We start from the raw sequence: 24,753 nt of genomic DNA, 5'->3' as shown, positions 1-24,753 counted from the left end.
CCCTATTATTGTGGCCGGTTTCGGTAAAAGTCTTGTGGACGCAGAACTAACACAGTCATCAATCAGTTGGCCGGTGTAGAGTGTCGAATGCCGTTTTTGGGATTGGAAGAGTTCGCCCCTGGGGGCGAACGTGGCTGTCCGTCTCCATTCTGGTCCCCTTCTGTGTTGTTGTGTCTACGTCTTTGCTTGTAAACACAGATACAGAGGTCATAGGACGGGAAACTTGGTGTATGAATGGATTAGAGACAGGCAAGGCTCCAGCCATGACATGCTCAGCGCCCCAGTACAAAGTGCTGTGAGGTGTAGTTTACAAGATCAGTTTGAATTTTTTTAGTTTACTAGATTGTCCCATAAGGTGCAATTATTAAGCTCCCTTACTGGTCTGTCACCCTTACCTCATCTTATAGGGATTGGGTTGAAAGGTACTTTATGGGTAAACTACATAGCCAACATTGCGTTCCTTTGGGAATGTACTTATACTAGGTGATTAGATAAACACATGCAATTGCATCACCAGTGTTCACAATAATAAACACAGTATTATCCTCATCATCCTGGACTACATGACACCATTTCTCCTTGCTGTACGGGTCTACAAAATGAACCAACACTGATGTTCTCAACCCTTATTGCCAATGATCTTCTTCCCCCCTTTTCTAGATGTATGTGGTGCCAAGGAGCTGGCATTCCTATTGGAGCCCAGCGACGTCATCGCTGTGCGGGATCGACCGCTGATGCTGGACTGCCGGGTGGAGGGCGAGGGTACCATCTTGATCACGTGGCGCAGGAACGGGGTTCCCGTGGTTGTGGAGGAGCGGGTACAGGTGCTGCCCAACGGGACCCTCTTCATTCAGAGCTTCCAGAAACGACTAGAGAGAGGCGGAAGTGAGACGGACGTTGGAGAGTACGACTGCGCCGCCCAGAACCGCTTTGGCATGCTGGTCAGCCGCAAGGCCCGGGTTCAGCTTGCATGTGAGTTCCCCTCCCTTACATACCGTTTCACCTAGTGTAATTTGTACCAGTCGCCAACATAACTGTCACTTATGTAGAGGGATGTCCAACACTCAACGCACATACAATACACAGAAAACACTTCACCCATCTATCTATACACAACACAAGATAGCATAGTGGTGACTATTAAGGGAAATTGTTAATTTGCACTTGCTGGCATCGTTGTTCTCCACCTGCCAACCCCTACTGGTGCTAATACAGTAGCTAAATAACTCATTTTAAAGACTATATCAATACAAAGATTACACATCTTGACTTATGGCCGAGGCGCAATTTTACAAATAACAAAAATACTCATTCATTTTCAGTCAAGGGAAAAATATAAGAGTTACATAATACATGTACATTATTGCCCAGTACATCAAACATCAATCTTGACGGAGTCTTGCCCCGCTACTGAACGAACAAGTGTAGCGCAAGATGGCGGAGAGCCCTCTCGTATTTTGGGAGATTGCAAAATATGACCTTTTCATTCATGGCAGGATAAATATATTGTTTCAGGAAATAATACATGTTTTGTTTAGTTACTTTGCAATCCCACTCTGTTGTGGACGTCCCCATTGAAATGCATGACATCCGGCGCAACGTAACAGAGTGCTTGTGGGTAATGTGAACGAGGCTTTACAATTAGTAATATGTTCAATGTGTAGCCTGGCTACACAAACACATGATTAGTCAATAATATTCCCTTCTGAATGTGATTTAGAGAGAACCAGCAGCAAATGTTACCAGGGTAAGGCTACAGAAGTCATAAAAACTGTGGAGAGGTCAAAGCATTTTGTCCTACTAAACTAAATGTAGTCCCCTCTGTCAAAACAGGCAAGAGTCTGTTCTTAATGATGCTCCATACTGCAAACACCTTTGTCGCATACCTGGCAACCCAAGACCCCCTCGGACTCTATAGACTCTGTTATAAATTATGCTCCATGCTGAGAGCACCTTAGTTGCATACCTGGCAACTTGAGACCACCTCAGACTCTTTCATCACTTTTGTTTATTTGAGTCACTGTGGGTGATGAATGGTACACCCCACTAAGTCTACTGACACGTGGACATACACAAAACACACACACACACAAAACATAGTGTTCAGACAAGATTTAAGATAAACACACTGCAACGCTGATGGGTTTTTCACGCTTAACAGTTTCCCGTGTGTATCAAGAATGGTCCACCACCAAAAGGACATCAATCCAACTTGACACAACTGTGGGAAGCATTGGAGTCTGTGGAAATCTTTTGACACTTTGTAGTATCCATGCCCTGACAAATTGAGGCAGTTTTCAGAGCAAAAGTGGGGGGAAGGTGTTCTTAATGTTTATATTTTTGTATAATATTGTTGACTCTGCTGCTTATCTTGGACCAGGTCTCCTCTTGCAAAATAGAGATTTTATCTCAATGAGACTAACCTGGGTCAATGAATGTTAAATGGGGATATATATTTTGTTGTTCTTTCTTTCTTAGTTCTCCCTAAGTTCCATACCCACCCAGAGTCCATGTCAGTGGACGATGGCGGTGTGGCTCGCTTCAAGTGCCAGGTCAACAGTGTGCCTGAGGCCAACATCACCTGGGAGAGGGACAGAAACCCACTCAGTACCACCGACAACAGGTATCATCATACTAATATATAGGCCTATACACTCACTCACACACACCTAAAAAAATGGGTTATTGTTGGATGATTGCTAATGAACTTGGCGCTTGCCGTCACCCTGCAAGAGAGTTTGCCATATTAGCGATGTAGCTACCTTGCTGCAGATAACTACTTTTTCAAAATGCCTAACTTTTAAATTCTCAGAATAACTATGTCACATCTACTGCATGTGGGCACTAACACCTCTTTCAACTCCTCCCCCTCACTTGTCTAGGTACACTCTCCTGCCCATGGGTATCCTCCAGGTGACTGGTGTGAGGCGGATCGACGCCGGGGTGTACCGTTGTGTGGCCTCCAACATCGCCAACACACGCTTCAGCCACGAGGCTGTGCTCAATGTGACCGGTGAGTGGGAACGACCCCACTGCTCAATGGCGACTCTCCATTGACAGCGCATCTTATTCCAGGACTAGGCTTAATCTGTGTCTGGGAAACCAGCCCTTACAATACAGATCATATAATTAGAGGGACCTGGCAATAGTGTTCCAATGGGTTTGTTCATGTTGCTTTTTTAAATCTATGATTTAAGTTGTTTGCGACACTCTCTAAATAATACTAAACTGACCATGTCTATGCTAATCACACAAATCGTGTTAAAAATCCTATAGGCTAGTGTCTTATCTCTCTTTGTTTGTGTCCTTTTCCTTTCTCTACAGGTGGGGCTTCCAGGATCTACAAGGAGCCAGTTATCCTCTCTGGGCCCCAGAACCTGACCATCACTGTCCACCAGACAGCCATTTTGGAGTGCATCGCCACAGGGAATCCCCGGCCCATCGTGTCTTGGAGCAGGCTGGGTAACGACTGTTCTCATGCAATCAGAATGGCGTACAATGGCCTTAATTTCTACCATACCCAGATGAGTTAATGCCAGCAGCTCAACAATGATTTGATCTCTGTGTCAGCTATTCTGCACTATGTTGCTCTGTAGGCAGGTTAGCTGAGAACGTCACGAAAACTATGCACATGCTTCAATGGAACAGAAGGCCATTGTTTTTGCGAATCTGTATGGCCAGATAGCTAACGACAATGACAAGAAGCTATCATGTGTGGAATCGTAATGGCTTGTTTCAGTTAGTTTCTTCTCGTTCTTGATACCATGCCTTGTTTTAAGGTCTTTTGACTGATGTCACATCTATGCTGACATGACAAAAGATTGCTAGCAAGCTAACCAACCGCTGTAACAATGTACTTGAGAGACAAGTGCTCATTGTGCAAATGTATTTATGTTTTCAATAAACATTGGAGATGAAATATAGTATACTTCTTGTCAACAATCTAAGCCAAACCCGTTTTGCCCCATAGTTGTGCATGCGTCAATTTAGTTGCTAAACAAACTTGATTTTGATTGTATGAACCCTGTGTTTTTTGTACTATGTTGGCCTATGTCTTATTCCTTTGTGTGTGTGTGTGTGTGTGTGTGTGTGTGTGTGTGTGTGCTCTCTCCAGATGGGCGCTCCATCGGGGTGGAGGGCATCCAGGTGTTGGGCACTGGAAACCTGATGATCTCGGACGTGTCGCTGGAGCACTCGGGGGTGTACGTGTGCGCCGCCAACCGCCCCGGGACCAGGATGAGGCGTACCGCACTGGGAAGACTGGTGGTTCAAGGTGAGCTCCCTCCAAACACTTATACCCTTTTCCGACTACTGTGAAGAAGTACGTCGAGCCAAGCTGTACAGAGCTGGCCTGGTTTAGCATCCACCAATGTTGCTGGCACAGTGATGTGAAAAGAAAATATCTGAGTCATCAGAGTACGGTTTAGGTCAACACAATAGTCTGAAAATGGTAATACTGTACCTGCCTCACCTCACTAAAAGGCACAGCCTGAAGGCTGAATCAAAGTAAAGTTTCAATAATTCATTAGGAATTTATTAAACAGTAAATTATATCCTCCAAGAATGGCTTTCCATATCACAGTGAGCCTTAGCCAATGATCATGACAACTGACCATGACACTGAGGGATACACAAGATCGCAGGAAGGGGGAGGGGGGTTCATGTCCGGAAGGTGGGGTGAGGGTGTGTGGGTGTAGGCTTTGGGCTTTTGGGACTGGCTGTATTGAATTTGGCCATGACTTCTGCCAGGGAATTGAAGGAAAAGGGGTAGGTTTCTGAGAGAGGAGTTGATACCCAAGCTCCACCCTCTCACCTCACCTTTGCCCCCCTTAGAGCTTTGAAGGGGGGGAGGTGAGGTGGGGATGGGAGTTGGTTGTTTTTTTTGGTGACACTATTGGCGTGATAGAGACCCCGTGCTCCCACTTGTAATTAAGCATTGACGCTAATCTCCAGCTGGACTTTGTGTGTGTCCACTGCTGTCACTACCTCAGTGACAAGGCCCATCCATCACCCAGCAACTGTCCATACGTTCACCCTCCTCATATTTCTAACTGTCATTACCCCCATTTTAATTGGCTATCCTAAGTGTTTCTCATTATACTGAGGACCACACAAGGGTCACAACACCTCTGGTTAATGTGAGAGACCAACAGCATAATAGGAAACAAATTGCCCTACCGTAAACAACTATGGAAAGGGAAAGGGGGATACCTAGTCAGTTGTACAACTGAATGCATTCAACTGAAATGTGTCTTCCGCATTTAACCCAACCCCTCTGATAGGTTTATATTAGAATGTAATCATGTTTGCTCTCCTGCCTCTCTAGAAGAGATAATCGGCACAGAATATGTAACTGATGTGCAATATATTGATGTTGATGTCTTAACATTGCATTTGCACTTTCAAAGTCAATCAATATCTTTTACTTAATGAACTAGCCAAATATAGCTCTTATGAAGTACTTATTACAATACCTAGTTACCATACCTGCGATAGATTAGCGTCCTGTCCAGTGGGTGTACTTGTACATAAAGCTGCCTCATGCTCCTGCCCCTATGGGCGTTCTGGTTTGGACAAGTTTTGCCTACTTAGTTACAATAGCTAGCGGCTAGCAAACTGTTACAATACCTTTTTTTTTTAATTTTTTTATTTTACCTTTATTTAACCAGGCAAGTCAGTTAAGAACAAATTCTTATTTTCAATGACGGCCTGGGAACAGTGGGTTAACTGCCTGATCAGGGGCAGAACGACAGATTTGTACCTTGTCAGCTCGGGGGTTTGAACTCACAACCTTCCGGTTATTAGTCCAACGCTCTAACCACTAGGCTACCCTGACGCCCTAGCTACCAACATGTTACCTAATACCAAAACAAAATGTAGCCTATAGCAACAAAATGTTACCTAATACCTAGCTAGAAAAATATGACCTATAAAGTAAACTAGATCTCCATATATCCCTTCACCCCTATAATCCATTTAAATTACTCTAGTTTGCACCCAGCTGTTAAGGCTCTCCTGATCCATGTTGTGTCAGCCTCTTTGACCTGGTCAATCAATAGTTCTCCCTATCAGTCTTTCACAAGTGGATTGGCCATGGAGGACGTGGTCTTTAATGTATTCATACGTTTATTGATTTCGCTCTATTTGTTAAAGAAAAAAGAACAAAGAGCTTTTTAGGATGGCGGTCACATGAAATGGGTGAAATTATTGGTTCATGGACATTGTCAATGTCAAATACAAATTTGACAAAATCCCCCAATTCCCTTTTAAAATGTAATACTGGAGGTATATTCAGCTAGAATGTCTGCTTAATATTTGCTGATACTTGATACTGTTCTCAAAAGGTGTCTATGATACTGTTCTCAAAAGGTGTCTATGATACTGTTCTCAAAAGGTGTCTATGATACTGTTCTCAAAAGGTGTCTATGATACTGTTCTCAAAAGGTGTCTATGATACTGTTCTCAAAAGGTGTCTATGATACTGTTCTCAAAAAGTGGCTACAATCCACCACCGTAGTATGGACTTAAATTTGCCAGGTTGCATCCAATAATAACAATACAAAGGTATTGGTTAGGCACAAATCATATAGAATAGCAATGGCCATGAGACTAATTACTTCACCTATTTTTAGCTCTCACATGTTCCCTATTCCTGCCAATAAGGCAAGTCTGATCATATAGAATAATATGAAATACTTGATGCTATGATGATGATATGATGCTATTAATATGTGAGACACCACTCAAGTTCAAAGTCCTACTTTGCAGTTGGAGACCTTTAGATATATGCACTGTGTAAAGGAGGTGATTGGAGGCCATAGAGGTCTGCTATTTCACACACTCTGTCCTCTTGACAGACTGTCTGTTTCCCTGTCCCTTCTGCTCTTAAACATTCCGGTCATAGTCATGATATGACGGGACAGGGGGACAGCCAGGATAGGACAGGACAGATGCAAGGCCAGAGATTTGGACAATGGGAGAGAGGAGAGAAAGAACAAGTGAGAAAAAAACAAGGGTCAGGATGTGCAGACGGTCATTGTGTGTGGGGAAGGGGGAGTGAAGGATCACCTCTCACCTTTAAACTCTGACCCCTTACCCCTGACCCTGTCCTTGGAAAATGGTCGGAGTCGGGGAATAGAGAGAGAATAGAGAGAACACCGTACCGGTCAGGACAGATATGGAAGGAGAGAGAGAAGGGGGTGGTTTTTGGTGTGGAGGAGGGTAAGATTGATGTGTCCCCCAAAGAGAGAGGAGGGTGACCAGTCCCCATACCCTGTCATTCGTTACTACGGTTTTTGGGTGAGTGGGGAGGGGGGACAGTTGTTCTCGTCACAGCTGGATGTCAGGCGGTGGGGGCAGAGTTCAGGGGACACCGAGGGAGGGGGGACACAAAGGGTGCAGGGCATTGAGTGATGACTGCTTTCTCTGAATGGAGGGCCGGTTAAATCATCCCCCTCATCCATTGCCTTCTTTGGGGTAGAACATTTTCTTTTAAAAAATGTGGAGATGGTTGGAATCGTTGAAAGGCTTTAAAATGCAGATCCCACAGCTGCCGGCTTTACTGAGAGGGTCTTTTTCACATTAGATATGAGTGTCAGAACCAAACAGCATATATGTCAGAGAGTAGAACATACGCTATATAGACACAAAAGTATGGACACCCCTTCAAATTAGCGGATTCGGCTATTTCAGCCACACCCGTTGCTGGCAGGTGTAGAAAATCGAGCACACAGCCATGCAATCTCCATAGACAAACATTGGCAGGAGAATGGCCTTACTGAAGAGCTCAGTGACTTTCAATGTGGCACTGTCATAGGATGCCACCTTTCCAACAAGTCAGTTCATCAAATTTCTGCCCTGCTAGAGCTTCCCCGGTCAACTGTAAGTACTGTTATTGTGAAGTGGAAATGTCTAGGAGCCACAACGGCTCATCCGCGAAGTGGAAGGCCACACAAGCTCACAGAACGGGACTGCGGAGTGCTGTAGCGTGTAAAAATATACATTTTTGTTCAGCTCTGCTTGGCTCCACCTCCATGGTTGAAGCGAGCATGTAATAAATCCCCCCCCCCCCACACACACACACACGTGACAAACACACAAAACACCCTCCTTGTGCTTCAGACGTCCATTCCAGTCGCCCCTTCCATTCAGTCCAACAATTGGCTCAATAGTTATCCCTCAACAGTCCCCCCCTGTCGTCATCATCTATCCTAACCCTAAACACAAATGCAACTTATTCGCAGAACAACAACAGTCTGGGTGTATGAATTCAGTATACGCTATCAACAGCAATTATTAAATTATAGGTCATCAGGCTAGTGATATGATCTAGCCACTCTCAATTTCAAGTTGTTGTACATCATCCATTAGGGCTCCGTGAGAAATTGGTAGGAAATACAATGCAAAAACATAGTGTAGACATATTGAAGGCCATTAACCTAAAAGCTACAATGACATACTAAACCAAGCAGTTAGAGACTGGCTGAAGTGACAATCAGATGTGCTGATCAACTGGCAGGTGTCTTCACTGACATTTTCAACATGTCCCTGATTGAGTCTGTAATACCAACATTTTTCAAGCAGACCACCATAGTCCCTGTGCCCAAGAACACTAAGGCAACCTGCCTAAATGACTACAGACCCGTAGCACTCACGTCCGTAGCCATGAAGTGCTTTGAAAGGCTGGTAATGGCTCACATCAACACCATTATCCCAGAAACCCTAGACCCACTCCAATTTACATACCCATCAAACAGATCCACAGATGATGCAATTTCTATTGCACTCCACACTGCCCTTTCCCACCTGGACAAAAGGAACACTTGTGAGAATGCTATTCATTAACTACAGCTCAGCGTTCAACACCATAGTACCCTCTAAGCTCATCACTAAGCTAAGGATCCTGGGATTAAACACCTCCCTCTGCAACTGGATCCTGGACTTCGAGACGGGCCGCCCCCAGATGATGAGGGTAGGTAGCAACACATCTGCCACGCTGATCCTCAACAGTGGAGCACCCCAGGGGTGCGTGCTCAGTCCCCTCCTGTACTCCCTGTTCACCCATGACTGCATGGCCAGGCACGACTCCAACACCATCATTAAGTTTGCAGATGACACAACAGTGGTAGGCCTGATCACCAACAACGACAAGACAGCCTATAGAGAGGGGGTCAGAGACCTGGCCGGGTTGTGCCAGATTAACAACCTATCCCTCAACGTAACCAAGACTAAGGAGATGATTGTGGACTACAGGAAAAGGAGAACTGAGCACGCCCCCATTCTCATCGACGGGGCTATAGTGGAGCAGGTTGAGAGCTTCAAGTTCCTTGGTGTCCACATCAACAACAAACTAGAATGGTCCAAACAAGACGGTCGTGAAGAGGGCACGACAAAGCCTATTCCCCCTCAGGAAACTAAAAAGATTTGGCATGGGTCCTGAGATCCTCAAAAGGTTCTACAGCTGCAACTTCAAGAGCATCCTGACTGGTTGCATCACTGCCTGGTACGGCAATTGCTTGGCCTCCGACCGCAAGGCACTACAGAGGGTAGTGGGTACAGCCCAGTACATCACTGAGGCTAAGCTGCCTGCCATCCAGGACCTCTACACCAGGCGGTGTCAGAGGAAGGACCTAAAAAGTGTCAAAGACCCCAGCCACTCCAGTCATAGACTGTTCTCTCTACTACCGCATGGCAAGTGGTACCAGAGAGCCAAGTCTAGGACAAAAAGGCTTAACAGTTTTTACCCCCAAAAGACTCCTGAACAGGTAATCAAATGGCTACCCGGACTATTTGCATTGTGTGTGTGTGTGTGTGTGTGTGTCCCGCTCTCTCTCTCTGCTCTCATACTACCTCTCCCTTAGACCCTGTTTATCTCTCTTCCCAGGCCCAGTTTCTCTGGGCCTCAGCCAGGGAGGGGAGAGGGCAGGGGCTCAGGGGGTGTCAGTGTCAATAAATCAATGAGATGCTTAGATGGCAAGAGGGGCTAGGGCTGGGGGTCTCTACATATATGCATGTCCCATTGTGTGCTATTGAACTTGGTGTCAGGCTGGACCGTGAACCCCGCATATGTCCTGGGGACACCGGAGAGCCAGGAAGAGTCAGAAGGGGGTAGAGAAGTGGGGGTTAGGGTAATATTAGGCTGTCCTCTGGAAGTCTCTCCCTATGTTAAGTTCAAGCTCCAGGAAGAGGAGAGGAATGTTTGTATAGATCTGTTGGGGTAGATGTAGGGATGTTTGTATGTATTGATACACCTGCAATTGTTAACATTTAGGTATATGTAATGTGGCAGCATGCTATAGGCTACTATAACTATGGACAAAGTGTTTTCTGGTCAGGTCACATTGTCAGGACAAACTCAGGATCCTACTGTGCATTTAGGATTTGAGAGCTATGTTTCTATCAGGTCAGAGAAAACTGTATAAAACTATATGGTCTAGAGATATGGTCAAATCAAATTCACTTCTGAAAGTCCTTAATATTAGGACTGCAATACGATAGTACAGCTAACCTCTATAGTTCATTATAAGAATGACAGCACGTAGAATTCAATGCTCTCCCCAAAAAGGCCTTGTCATTCTAATCAATGCCTTTCTCCTCTCTCTCTGTTTACCCTCAACATCTTTCTTCTGGCATCCTCCTCTTTCATTCATCCTCCTTTTCTATACAACTGTTCTTCTGCCTTTCAATTTTTTTCTCGAAACAACTTTTTTATCCCTCCACTTATCACTAGCCTGCTTACGTTCCTCTCTTCTCCTATCCTCTCATATTGTCCTCCTTCCATTCTCCTCATCTCAGCCACTTCCCCTCTTGACTTTTTGAAAGTGCTAAGCCTATATCTTACTTTCATGCAGTTATATAGTATCACAAGCGAATGCAATTGTAGATTGAATTTCCCCCACAGTGATACAAGGATTAATCACTTATATATATACACAATACACTTACAACAAATTCATAATTCTCTCCCCACCAGCTCCCCCTGAGTTCATGCAGTGGCCGCAGTCTGTCTCGAAACCAGCGGGGGGCAGTGCTGTATTCACCTGTGTGGCCCAGGGGGTCCCTGAGCCTCACCTCATCTGGCTGAAGAATGGCAAGATCCTGATGCCCAGCGACAACGTCAAGCTCACCAACAACAACAGGTACTGTACACCAGGGGTGTATTCATTCCGCCGATTCGGTTTTAACACATGTCTTAAACGGAATGAAATGGGGAGGGACCTACCAGAATTTGTCCAATAGAAACTCTTGTTTTGCTCTCTTTGCTTCCGTTTGGTAAACGGTAATGAATACACAGCTGGGTTTACATTTAAGCAGACACTAAGTCTTATCTATAGCAACTTAGGCCTATAGTCAGTGCATTCAACTTGATTATGTAAAACAAACATACCAAAATGCAAGTAAAATGTTTGTTGAAATAATATACGCTAAATCTGCAAAATCAGCACTTCCCCTAGATTATTTTCCAAGTGGACCTACAGAAGAGCAGTTCATATATTTCACCACAAGGTGGCATTTTTGGATAGTGGCTGAAATCTCCCTCTGATGAGTAGGCTGAAGCTCTGTATTTACACTGAACAAGAGAGGATGGGAATCAATGATTATGTTTTTAATCACAAAGAATTCCATTGTTTATCTGAATATTTGTTTGAATACATACAACCAACCCATTTTTATGTTGTTTACACAATATAGCAATGTTTTAATCTGTCCTAACTCAAATAAACAATCAAAAAACGGAGTTAATCTTTTATCTCCATTATCCAGCACCCTGGCCATGACGCGCATCACTTCGGAGGACGAGGCCATCTACCAGTGCATCGCTGAGAACATGGCAGGCACCAACCAGGCTAGCGCCCGTCTGGCTGTGTCCCTGGCCAAGGATCTGCCCGACTCCCCCCAGGGCCTCACGGCCACAGCCCTCTCCCCCAGGGCCCTGCAGCTCGCCTGGATCCAACCGCCAGCCGAGATCACCGACGGCATCATCGGCTATGTGCTCCACAGCCGCAAGATCGGAGGTGAGTGAGAGTCTGTGTGATAATCTATCAGCGTTCAAAGCAGAGCTAAGAGAAAGTTATTTCTTAATTGCCTCAAAAGAATCTGTCCTCTCCTAGCCTCCTGTCCTTCATTGTGCTGATCTAAAAGAACTGGCCAGGTGAAAGCCAGCCTAATGATGAGTTTACTAAGGACAGATTTTTAAGCAATTGAGATAGCACTTTGTTTTCTTTCAAATACTTTAGTTGCACTTGCCTGAGTGTGCCTGCTGCAATGGAACTTAACCCTAATTTATATTTCTTCTGCCACAACAACTAATGATGATACTGCTTGTTGTTCCCCCCCAGAGCCGGACAGCAGAGAGCTGCAGGAGGCAGTCAGTAAAACCACCTTCCAACACAACTTTATCAACCTGGAGCCAGCCACCACCTACTCCATCTACCTCAAGGCCTACTCCCCACTGGGTGCCAGCCAGCAGTCCAGCACTGTGGTGGCCACAACACTAGGGGGCGGTATGTCACCAGGAACATGCACACTGCTCAAGTTGCAAAATAAATCTACACATACATCTTATCCAATCATTGCACTCACACTGCTGTTGCGCGTCAACGAGCGTTTGCGTAGCCAGGCGCTGAAATGGAACTTGGTTCTATTTGTGAAGCTCGACGCGCTGCAAGTCTTGCCTTACCCATCTCCTCGTTGGTTTTTAGGAACATATACCCACGTGGGTGATTGAAAGATGAACTGAGGTCTGCACTCTAGTCCAGTTGGTAGTGGTAATGCACCATAAAGTTGGTTGCCTTCTGCCATATAAATTCAGAAGAAGAAGAAGCCTGAAGGAGGAGAGATTACAAAAAACGAACTCGGTTTACCCTTTTATCTGTGGATTAATTGTCGGAGTAGAGGACCTTGTGCATTTCAGGTGTCACGCTCTGATCTGTTTCACCTGTCCTTGTGCTTGTCTCCACACCTCTCCAGGTGTCGTCCATTTGCCCATCTCCAGGTATCGCCCACCAGGCTGTCTGTGCCAGTTCATTTTGTTCGTTCATACCTGCCAGCTTCCTTGCTCCTGTCTTTGCTATAGTCCCTGTTTTCTAGTTCCCAGTTTTGACCTTTCCTGCCTGACCTGACCCTGAGCCCGCCTGCTGTTCCGGTGTCTTACACCCTCTCTGAATCATTCACCCCTGCCTGCCTTGACCTGTCATTTGCCTGACAAATTAGCTAACAACAGCAAGCTAGCTAGCTAGAATGGAATAGATGTTTAATGCTCTTCAACCTGTCCCCAATTTAATATAGTTTGTTCAGAATTAGTTTTGATACTTTAACCTGCGTGTCCTGATCGCATCTGGTGTGGGTGGGCAAAATCAACATGCAAGCAGCCTGGTCAGCATGTTAGCTTCCCCAAAGCCTAACCGTAACCATTTCCCCATATGCAACATAAAGGGTTACACTTTATAATTACGTTCAACAATTACAATTTATAAACTGTGTATGAATAGTGTACTATTATACTTATAGTGTACATATGCTATTAATAAATGAGTGTTTTTTAATTTAACACATTTTAACTTAACACATTTACTCACATTTATAAGCATTCCTAAACATTTATAAGCATAAATCATGTCTTATTTATAAAAGTTTTAATTAAATATAACCAAATAAATTGATTCTATTATATTATGGGGGAAAAAATGTAACGCTAACCTAGGATCAGTGTCTAGTGGCTTCTTCACTCTACCCCACATACAGTAGCTCCATGTACAGTATATTGCACAAAGAGGACAGCAGAGTGCTTTAGGATGATGTAGCTAGACTAGTGTAAGATTGGGAATATGTCCTGTGTAAGATGTAGATTTTTTTTTATAAATGACTCTACGGCCTGATAGCCTGCCTGGTTATTTACAACCTGTGATCGAATGAAGGTGTTTATCTCCTCTTCCCTCTTTTGATGTCATTTCATCCTTTTTACATCCCGCATCCCCCTTTTCTCATCTGTTCTCTCCATGTCTGGGCACTTATGTCAATACTCATACTATTTCACTCTTCTTCCGTCACTGATAAACACTTCCTTGTTTAACTCTCCTGGTTTTACTATCTCTTTGAGCTTTATCATAATTTCATCCTCGTCCCTCTTTTACTCTCTCTTCAATCGTATTCAATTCATACACCTTCTCTTTCATACTGCCTCTCTAACCATCTCTACACTATTTCTATCTTTCTGCTGTCCTTTCCAATCATTGATTAATGTATTGTTTTTTTTTTACATCCAATGTCCTAATCTCTACTCCTGTAGTGCCCACTCCACCTACCTTCTTCACCAAGGTGGTGAACTCCACTGCGGTCCAGGTGCTATGGGAGCTCCCCAGCAAGCCTGGCAAGGCAGAGGGCTTCAGGCTCACCTACCGCAGGGTCCCGCACACCAACTTCCAAGGGCCAGTTCAGTTCCCCTGCCACGTCAATGCCCACACCATCTCCCGTCTTGGTGAGTGAGAGTGAATGAGTGAGTGAGTGTGTGAGAGAGAGAATGTGTATGCATGAATTATGCAAGAACAGAATCATATCACCTCCAGCTACAGAGACGATGAATTATTAGTTTTTTTTTATTTGTCTCTTAGACACTGGAAAGAATCAGTTAAACATAGTAATGTAATTATCTTTATAATATTTTGTGCACTTTTCCTACCACATTAGTCAATGTAATAATAATGATGCAAGGCTGAAATAATAAGAGAGTGAGGAAAGAAATACAGGAAACCATTTACATTTTAGTCATTTAGCAGAATGTCTTATCTTGGAATGAAAAACAAATAAACACACCTGGGGTAATATATGTACTCTCTCCTATGCTATTAGAAAAAGCAATAACGTGGGAAAAAAAACAGGCAAATAATTAGAGGGTTTGAAAGTCTTTATTACATGAGCATGACAAGGGCTTTAAAATCCACTTGATATTGGTGTTCCAATTTTTTGTTGTTGATAAAGTTATTATAATATTATATTCAGATTAATAGTCCCCGCGATATGCATATTCACATTGAATAGTCCCCGCGATATGCAACTTTTCAGGGAAGTCAGGAACCAATATACACAGTCAGTTAGGAAAGCAAAGGCTAGCTTTTTCAAACAGAAATTTGCATCCAAAAGGTTTTGGGACGCTGTAAAGTCCATGGAGAATAAGAGCACCTCCACTCAGCTGCCCACTACACTGAGGCTAGGAAACACTGTCACCACCGATAAATCCCGGATAATCGAGAATTTCAATAAGCATTTCTCTACGGCTGGCCATGCTTTCCACCTGGCTACCCCAGCCTCGGCTAACAGCTCTGCACCCCCCACAGCAACTGGCCCAAAGTCGCAGTTTCTCAAATGACTGCCTCGCCTGGTTCACTAACTACTTCTCAGATAGAGTTCAGTGTGTCAAATCGGAGTGCCTGTTTTCCGGACCTCTGGCAGTCTCTATGGGGGTGTCACAGGGTTCAATTCTCAGGCTGACTATTTTCTCTGTAAATATCAATGATGTCGCTCTTGCTGCAGGTGATTCTTTGATCCACCTCTACGCAGACGACACCATTCTGTATACATCTGGCCCATCTTTGGACACTGTGTAAACAAACTTCCAAATGAGCTTCAATGCCATACAACTCTCCTTCTGTGGCCTCCAACTGCTCTTAAATGCTAGTAAAACTAAATGCATGCTCTTCAACCGATCGCTGCCCGCACCCGCCCGCCCGACTAGCATCACTACTCTGGACGGTTCTGACTTAGAATATTTAGGTGTCTGGCTAGACTGTAAACTCTCTTTTCAGACTCATTAGCCTATCCAATCCAAAATTAAATCTAGAATCAGCTTCCTATTTTGCAGCAAAGTGTCGTGTCTTTGGCATAATTAAAGTGAAGACTTATTTTATCAAATCAAAACTCTGTAATTATTATTAGGTGATTAAACTAATCATGTAAATGTAATTAACTAGGAAGTCTGGGCACCAAGGAAAATCTTCAGATTACAAAATTATGATTTTCCTAATATAACTCTTCAGATATTTTAATATCTGATCAATTCTTATTAAAGAATTATTCTTTACCTCACGTTAGTCTCATTCCAAATATCGTAAATCGCTGGTTATCTGCATGAACCCAGCCTTTACTATGAATCATCCAGACACCAATTGTCTTAATCATTCATTTACTAACTAAATAATCACAGAAATGCATAAACAAACAACAGTTATGGTTACAAGGAAATGATAGGGGAGGTTCCCTAGTGAGCTAAGCCGATATGACGGCTTGGTGGACAAAGGGAAGTGGGTGTGGACTGAAAAGGGCGGGAAAAGACAAACGAGTCCCTACACAGTTGATAATTCTATTAATTGAAATGCTTTGCACATGAAAGCTCACTCATTCGGGGATAATTGTATTCACCATATATTTACACCCAGTGTGTCATCGTGATCTCTGTTGGAATCATCAGTCCTTCTGTTGGAGAGTACATACGAGTCTCTCTCTTTCTGCTTCCCTGAAGATCAAAGTATTTCATGGTTAGAATGGATACATCAGAGTACCATTCAGAAATGTTCTCATAGATACAGTGGGGCAAAAAAGTATTTAGTCAGCCACCAATTGTGCAAGTTCTCCCACTTAAAAAGATGAGAGAGGCCTGTAATTGTCATCATAGGTACACTTCAACTATGACAGACAAAAGGAGAAAAAAAGAATGCAGAAAATCACATTGTAGGATTTTTAATGAATTCATTTGCAAAATATGGTGGAAAATAAGTATTAGATTCTTATTAGATAAGAATTAGATGCAAACCCCATGATTGAGAAATGTACATATTCAGAGATATAGAGATATAGTGTTTTCCTGTCCTCTCTGAGGTCACCAAATTAAACACACTTGTCATACCTGTCCCTTAAGTGTCCACGGACCATTCCCACCTTCTCACAAGTGGACTTTTTGTATCAAATCCCCATTTTGTGGATTTAGGAGTTCGCCATATGAAATACTTTGTTCTCTCTGTGTCTCTTTCTGCATGGCCAGGGGGAGAGAGTCTCCTCCAGGAATTTACGACTTGAGATAACAGAACCTGGGTGAGGGAGAGAGAGGGGATGCCACGATCTTTACCTAGAAAGGGCCACATCTTGACAAAAGCCTCCTTCACTCATGCTGCCAAACATACCCTCGTAACACTGACTATCCTACCGATCCTTGACTTCGGCGATGTCATTTACAAAATAGCCTCCAACACTCTACTCAACAAATTGGATGCAGTCTATCACAGTGCCATTTGTTTTGTCACCAAAGCCCCATATACTACCCACCACTGCGACCCGTATGCTCTTGTTGGCTGGTCCTTGCTAAATATTCGTCGCCAAACCCACGGGCTCCAGGTCATCTGTAAGTCTTTGCAAGGTAAAGCTCCGCCTTATCTCAGCTCACTGGTCACCATAGCAACACCCACCCGTAGCACGCGCTCCAGCAGGTATATTTCACTGGTCATCCCAAAAGCCAACACATACTTTGGCCACCTTTCCTTCCAGTTCTCTGCTGCCAATGACTGGAACGAATTGCAAAAATCACTGAAGTTGGAGACTTATATCTCCCTCACTAACTTTAAGCATCAGCTGTCAGAGCAGCTTACTGATCTCTGCAGCTGTACACAGGCCATCTGTAAATAGCCCATCCAACTACCTACCTCATCCCCATATTTGTTTTTGTTTTTCTGCTCCTTTGCACACCAGTATTTCTACCTGCACATCATCATCTGCACATCTATCACTCCAGTGTTAATGCTAAATTGTAATTATTTTGCCACTATGGCCTATCTATTGCCTACCTCCCTAATCTTACTACATTTGCACACACTGTATATAGATGTTTCTATTGTGTTATTGACTGGACGTTTGTTTGTCCCATGTGTAACTCTGTGTTGTTGTGTTTTTCGCACTGCTTTGCTCTATCTTGGCCAGGTCGCAGTTGTAAAAGAGAACTTGTTCTCAACTGGCCTACCTGGTTAAATAAAGATGAAAATAAAGAATTTAAAAAACACATTGTCTTAACTGAATTGCAGAAAATTCAGGAAAAAGATGTGATGTAAGACATGTGACATTGGTTTTCCATTAAGGCTAGCTTTAGGCCAGAGCTGGCTTTAAAAGGTTGCAGTGGTGCAGAGAATAACAATTACCCCATATTTGAATGATTATGTGACATCAAGTTAATTACCATGAACATGGAAGAGAAACTTAATATCCCTCTGTAGCACAGACATGTGAAAGGGAGCTCTTTAAAAGTGTTTTTTTCCCCTTACATGCTTTGCTGTATTTGTAAAGAATTAAAAAAATTAAATGTAAAGACACCTAGTGGAAAATGACTGGATGGGTTGGTGTCATTGCATTTAGAACTTAAGTTTTCTCCTACTGTAGCAATAACTAAATCTATATCGAGATATTAAAAGATGGAGACATGGGAGGATGTTGGCGGTATCGAGTTAGAGATGACAGAGTGAGAGAGTTGAGAGGAAAGACAGTTGTGAGTTAGGGGGGAGGGAGGGAGTAGGGGAAAGGAACAGTCCAGGCAAGAGAAGTGAAAAATGACATGCTCCTCAATCTCTTTCAATCGCCCAATCAATAGCTTTGCTTTTATCGAGCAAGCAATCTATACAACTCGGCCAATATCTCTCCATTTAAATATGACCTTCAAAGTTGTCAAAGGGAATTTATAATGTGATACTGTCACCTTATGACTTGTTCTTGCAGAAACCGGCGCGGTGTATGAAGTCAATCTAGTGGCCTATAACGGGAACGGCGAGAGCGGTTGCTCCAAGAGGCTGGTGTCACTGACAGAAGAGGGCACCAACGCCAAAACCAGTGGTGAGTGTCCAATAAATATTAGAGTCAAGTCAGTATTGAATAATAAACTATATTTTCTAGACAAGTATTCGTTTTTTGGTGATCTTCTGTCCTTTTACCTTCAAGTGCATTTTTCAGTGACTCTTAGTTTGTTTTTTGGCATTGCCTTATGATCTAATATGTTTTTCTGTATGTTACTGTGTATAGTACTGGCTAATGAGTGTATGGATGTGCACATCATGTGTTTCTTGGTTGCAGGTGGGGAGAACCAGTGTAACTGTATACAGGATGGCGAGGGCTCGATGGGCGGTATCGTGGTTGGCATTCATATTAGCATGGCCTGCATCATCTTCTGTGTGCTCTTCCTCATGTTTGGATACCGTCGCAGGTAAGTAGGGGCCCTACCTGATGGGACCCACTAGGTGTTGCTTTGCTTCTAATACTGTACTTTCAGATTGGATTTTTAAAGCCAGGTAAACTTCAGATATATCCTGATCACCCATGATTAATCATGGCAGAGTGAGATTATGAATGTTAACTTTGGTATATTACATGTTAGTTGTATTCGTAAAGTTGTGTGTTGTTTTTAGAGTGGACTTGTGTGTGTGTAATATTGAAACATGTATTAATGTCCCCAGTCTGTTCTGCAGTAAAGGGACTCAGGACAGCTGGTCTGTGCCAAGGGGGGAGGACCGGGGACACCTGGGACAAAACGGGATCCCCAAAGAGGGGGTCACTCATCCGGCAGAAGTCGCCCTCAAGTTAGTGCCTCAGGTAGGAGGACCGGTGCACTGACACATTGACAGACTAACCTGACTCATTCACTAAACTGAAAACACTAAGCTAACCTCTCACATAATGTGGCCATTAGTTTTGTTCATCCATGGCTCCATCGGCTGTTTTCATCCCTGTAACAGACAGGAGGTGACTGAATAGATGTCCCGGTCTTATAATTGAATCATAGATGACATTTAGAGCTGCATGATATGGGTTGCCAGGACACGGCATTGACGTCACAGTAGTTTGGCCTCCAGGGATAACTTAGTTTCTAAAACAAAGTTGACACCTTCAGGACATCTCGAGTCGCCAATATCTCAGGATGAAGTGATCTATCATGCTCACAATCCCGTCTCTCTGTTGTCACAAGCTCATCCAACTATTCGATCTGAGATCTATATCTCATCCGTCTGTGATTTCTGACCCCATGGGTTACAAGCCTCAGGACTCGAGTCAATCAAACCTGGATTTGTTACCACTGAATGAAACATTTTTACCACGTCAAGCAAAAAATGTTTTACTTCAAAGTGTTCTAGAGACCAGGGTGTGTTTTTCTAAAGGGCTTTAAACGTTTTATTTGATTGAATTGTCAGAGCTGTGTTGAACAACATCGATGTTACTATGTCCAGGGGTAGAAATTATGAACAAGATGATTGGTCAACAACAATGCAGAAGTAATCATCAGTGGACAAAAGGAGAGATAAGATCGAAGTTGCCAAATTATAGACTCTGACACTCCGTCTTTTGTCTCTTTTTCTTTTCCAGAGTCGTGACTCCACATCTCAGGGAGGGGCTCTGGTGCGTCCAGCCCAATGCCAGGTCCTCATCGAGCAGCACTTGTCTGGTCTGCCTGGGACGGGCACTGGCTAACACTCGCCAATAACCCCCTAAACCTCTCTTTACCAACAATTACCCACCCTCCACCCCAAAGGTTTGCCTGTTGATGGTTCCTCCACCCCGCCTGCCCAACCAAAGCCCCCCCCCCCCTATGCCACCCTAGAGTCCTGCGATGCCAGGGGTCCGCCATTGTTCTATCAGTCGCCAAAAAAAACGTTCTGCTGCTAACGAACAAAAGCTCAAAGTAGCTGAGTGACATAATGCTCCATGTTTCCACTGAACTCTCTCGCCTTCCCTCCCTTCTCTTAAACCAAAGTCTAACGCCTTTATGTTCGGTGTACATGTGAATGCAGAATGCTAGCTTTGAGAAATGCCTCGGGCTTTCTTATGTTACCGAGGGGAGCATCTATAACCAAAATGTTCTCTTTCAATGGCGTCCCCTTGGTAACAGTACATGCACTTGCACTGTGCTTATCTCTAGGATCTCTATATATGTTCCAGTCCACTTAGGAAATGTTTGAACTAAGTGTACTAAAGAATTCCTGATAACTTGTTAGAGGGAACAGTACATTTTTGTTTGCCTTTGATTAGCCTTAGCTCTGCAATACGTAACAGACGCAAATGACAAAGCGGCCTTGTTAATAGCCTTATGGAGGTATGAGTCTCATTGAGTTGATTGTCTTTATCACCGTACTAGCCTTGAGACAGGTTGAGGTCCGGAGGAACCATAAAAGGCAACCCCCCCCCCCCCCCCCCCCCCCCCCCCCCCTTTTACAAACACTCAAACCCAATTCTGCCTCCAAAGATAGCTACCTCAGTCTGATGTGATTGTCCGAATCACAGTTGAGGCTAACCTTAGCCTGCTGGATGCTGCTAGAGCAAGCCTACCTCAGAACTCAAAAATAAATCCTGTACCCTTAATACCCCCCCCCCCCCCCCCCCCTCACTCTTTGTGCCAATGCCAGTGTCCCGTGCCAGCCATTGCCACTGCCCCACGTCAGGGTACACACCTGGATGACTACCATGGGAAGCCAAACCTTGGTAGTATCTGAGTGTCACTGTCCCCCATCTCCTGTTCACCCTGCACTTGCCTTAGCCAAGTCTTCTTCGTTCTTTGTCACAAGCACAAGCCTTTGTCTTTCGAAGTCTGAGGTGGTCCAACAGGTTTGGTGATTTTCCTTCAAGATGCAGGGATGACTTTTTATAAAGTGTTTGGTGATCATACATGCGACAACTCCTCCTATGTTGCACAAATGTCCATCTCCAATGATGTATTTGTGATTGGATGGTACCTTATGGAAAACATGGACCTGAAAGAATGTATCTACGATCCTTTGCCCCGTTTAGAAAGGAAATGAGATATGCTCAGGCCTGTTTCATAGTCCTCCTCCTCCAAAAAAAAAAAGAAGAACTGGTCATCCTTAGAAAAGATTAAAGTCACTTGCTTGTTTTGTCCACACAAACGAGATGGAATTCCCCAAAGCCAAACAGGTGATTGTTCTAGGCCATGCTGATTGGTTGGCTCTCCAGATGCCAAATCAGTTGCCATGGGAACTTGCGGGTGCTGTGAGTTGATGGCTGAAAATATTGTTTCCAGAGAGATTAATGGAGATACTAACCTGGAACGCACGGACACTGCACTAGTTTCCACTGTAGAACACCTCGTCAGCCTATCCCAAAAAGTTTTTATATGAAAACCAAGCTGAATGATGTCCAAAGATGTACAATTTGTAATGGTTATCGTTTTTTCCTTCATAACCTTCTTTTAAGAGAAACTACGCCGTTGTTTTCAGATTTTCGTTGTTCCTGTTTTAAGGGGTAGCCAGTATGAAATGCTTTAACTGAACCTAAGCCAAAAACATTATTTTTTGATTTAATTGCCATTATATGATACCTGAAATAGCATTGTTTAAGTCCTTTTGTATGGCTTTCTTGGCTTGCCCCTTTTGACATGGAACTGTCACATTTTGTTGAATATAACTTTAAACGTTTAAAGAGTAACCAAATGAAAATGGGATATATTTTCGAGGAGATGTTCTATGTTGATGCAAAAAAAGGAGTATTTTTGTTTTCTCTTTCTAATAGTAGCGTTGAAATTGCCAAATACCTAGCTGTCTTATGGAAAATACTATTGTGATCAAATACGTCTGACTTTTTATGACACTTCCTCATGACCAAAGCACAGGATCATCCACGTATGTGTGTTCTCTGTGACAGTTTGTGAACCTTGAGGTCAAAAGATGCCAACACAAACCATGTAAAACAGCTTTAAATTGTTAACATAAGATGGCCGGATAAACCAAAGAACATAACTATTTTAGTGCTCACACTTGGTTGTATTAAACATGTAACTGAAATGTTATTAAAGTCTTTAGCAGGCTATCTTTGTACAAAATAAAAACAGTTGAATAGGCCCACAGCGGCTCCCATATTCCAAGGAAAACGGACCAAAATAGGTGGTTTCTTAATAAAGCTCTACAGTCCTCAAGGTTCATGTCAAACCCCTAAGGAGTGTTAAAGGTTTACGCAGAAACACTGCAGTAAAAAGTCTGACAAAGTATTTTACTCCCATCCTCATTTCTTATTTTATAAATGAAAGGGGTGAAACGAATGTGATACCAAAAGAAAAAAAGTGTTGTGATATGGGAGATTTTTGTTGTGTGTGAAGTCATGTAGTGGTAAAGCTAGATGTATCCTTTTTTTTAAACAAACTGCTGGTTCTTTTTTTAGAACTTGATTTCTACTACTCCTTTTTTTTTATTCTACTCAACATTTTATTCTTACTGCGGTGGACAGAAAAAGTTGCCAAAACTGAGACTTTATGTGAATAAAAAAAAAAAAATGTCATTGTTATTAATAATATTAATATTATTGCTGTTTTATTTGACCCTTACCCCTTATTTCCAAATGTGTTTGTTTGTAGAAACATAAGGATGATGTGCAAATGTTTGTTAGAAATGAGAGAAAAACATGGACACGTGTTGGGTCTTCGGCAAGAAGGTGGGATTTTATTGAGAAGACACTTTAATGATAAGTTGTACCCAAACAGAGAATAATATTCATGCTTTTCCTGGCATCAAAGCCTTAAAGTGATACCCATCTGCCCACAAGGCCCATCAGATAGTAAAATTTGAAAACGAATGTAGGGAACTAGAAACTGATTGCTAGAACCAATGAGAAAAAAAATGCTTTAATCTTTGTTGTTTTTTTTTTTGCGTTCTGAAACCCTGTTGAGTATATAATATGAAACTGAAAACCCTAAAGCTTTAAACTGTTTAGAGACGAGGATGTGTTCTTGTCTCAGGGCCATAAAAGAAAGAAATAAAGAAATTAAGTGAGACTGGCATGTGTTTGAAAGCTGTAGCTATAGACGGAGACCAAGCTGTCTGATTTTCTTCATGTGTTTGTATTGATCATTTCACAGGCAGCGTGTTACAAAAAAAATGTACTGTATTACAGATGTATTTATCTAATTATTTCAAGACACAGAATGACATATATGAACTGAAGTATGCCGTGCTTCTGTCAACCTATTCACACTGAAGTTGAATTCATTGAGCGGTCTGGCCCATTATCTCGCTACCTTGTAACATAGAACAAGTCGGACATCTTGGTGACACAATGTTTTCTTGAGACTATTTAACACATAACACTCTAGAGAGAACCCATACACACGTTTCACAGACTACTCACTCAGAGAGAGATCTGACAGTGCCTGCTTTAGCCTCATTGGCATTCTGGTCATCCATAGTGGATGAAGAAAAGACAGTGTTCCAGGAGCTCCATTGCCACAGGCCTGATAAATTTTAAGAGACATAAGAGTCTGTCAACTCTTTTCAGTCTTCATTGCTCATTCATTCTAAGACTGCTGAATGCAGCTATTTTTCCTCTTCCCCCCCTGGTAGGTTACAACTGAACTAAAATCTTGCTACCCGTTGCTACTTATGAGATCCTCTTTTCTCAACATTATACTCATACATTTAAATACCAACCTTTGGAATTATCACAGGGGATCATACAGCTTGGTCTCTACATATGTCGATGTATTTGTTTAAAAGGCTTTTAAAATGTCTAACTTCACTTTCTGCTCTCTTCTTCCGTGCTCAGATTCCAATGCACCTACACAAAATTAAACAAAGACATTTAACTAGAGACTAACTTGTCCAGTCATTTTCTTTGCCTTTTTCATGTGGCTGCAATTCTACATATTTTGCCATGGGGAGTAGAGAAAGTGTTGTCATTTTAAAGCAATTTTGCTGCAATTTTACACATTTTGCCATGGGGCTGAGAGAAGATTTT

At 43.1% G+C, this 24,753-nt stretch overlaps 1 protein-coding gene across 1 annotated transcript; it reads left to right on the top strand.

Annotated features, from left to right (window-relative positions):
* The first annotated feature begins 429 nt into the window (after nt 1–429).
* On the top strand, nt 430–24,589 carry LOC110496833 (immunoglobulin superfamily DCC subclass member 3-like). The gene is made up of 14 exons (XM_021572852.2): nt 430–433; nt 661–972; nt 2,479–2,623; nt 2,883–3,013; nt 3,325–3,462; nt 4,115–4,273; nt 10,973–11,138; nt 11,764–12,014; nt 12,339–12,503; nt 14,288–14,476; nt 18,748–18,861; nt 19,099–19,228; nt 19,479–19,614; nt 20,383–24,589. The coding sequence occupies exons 1-14, from the start codon at nt 430–432 to the stop codon at nt 20,485–20,487; spliced, it is 2,145 nt and encodes a 714-aa protein (XP_021428527.2). The 3' UTR covers nt 20,488–24,589.
* Nucleotides 24,590–24,753: the final 164 nt, after the last annotated feature.

Source organism: Oncorhynchus mykiss, chromosome 18 (assembly GCF_013265735.2).
Source record: "Oncorhynchus mykiss isolate Arlee chromosome 18, USDA_OmykA_1.1, whole genome shotgun sequence".
NCBI lineage: Eukaryota > Metazoa > Chordata > Actinopteri > Salmoniformes > Salmonidae > Oncorhynchus > Oncorhynchus mykiss.
This window is presented reverse-complemented; position numbering and strand designations above follow the sequence as displayed.

Coding starts and splice junctions, on each gene's coding strand:
- LOC110496833 (XM_021572852.2), top strand. Junction 12,015..12,338: donor CCACAGCCGCAAGATCGGAG/GTGAGTGAGAGT, acceptor GTTCCCCCCCAG/AGCCGGACAGCAGAGAGCTG. Junction 19,229..19,478: donor ATGTTTGGATACCGTCGCAG/GTAAGTAGGGGC, acceptor TAATGTCCCCAG/TCTGTTCTGCAGTAAAGGGA.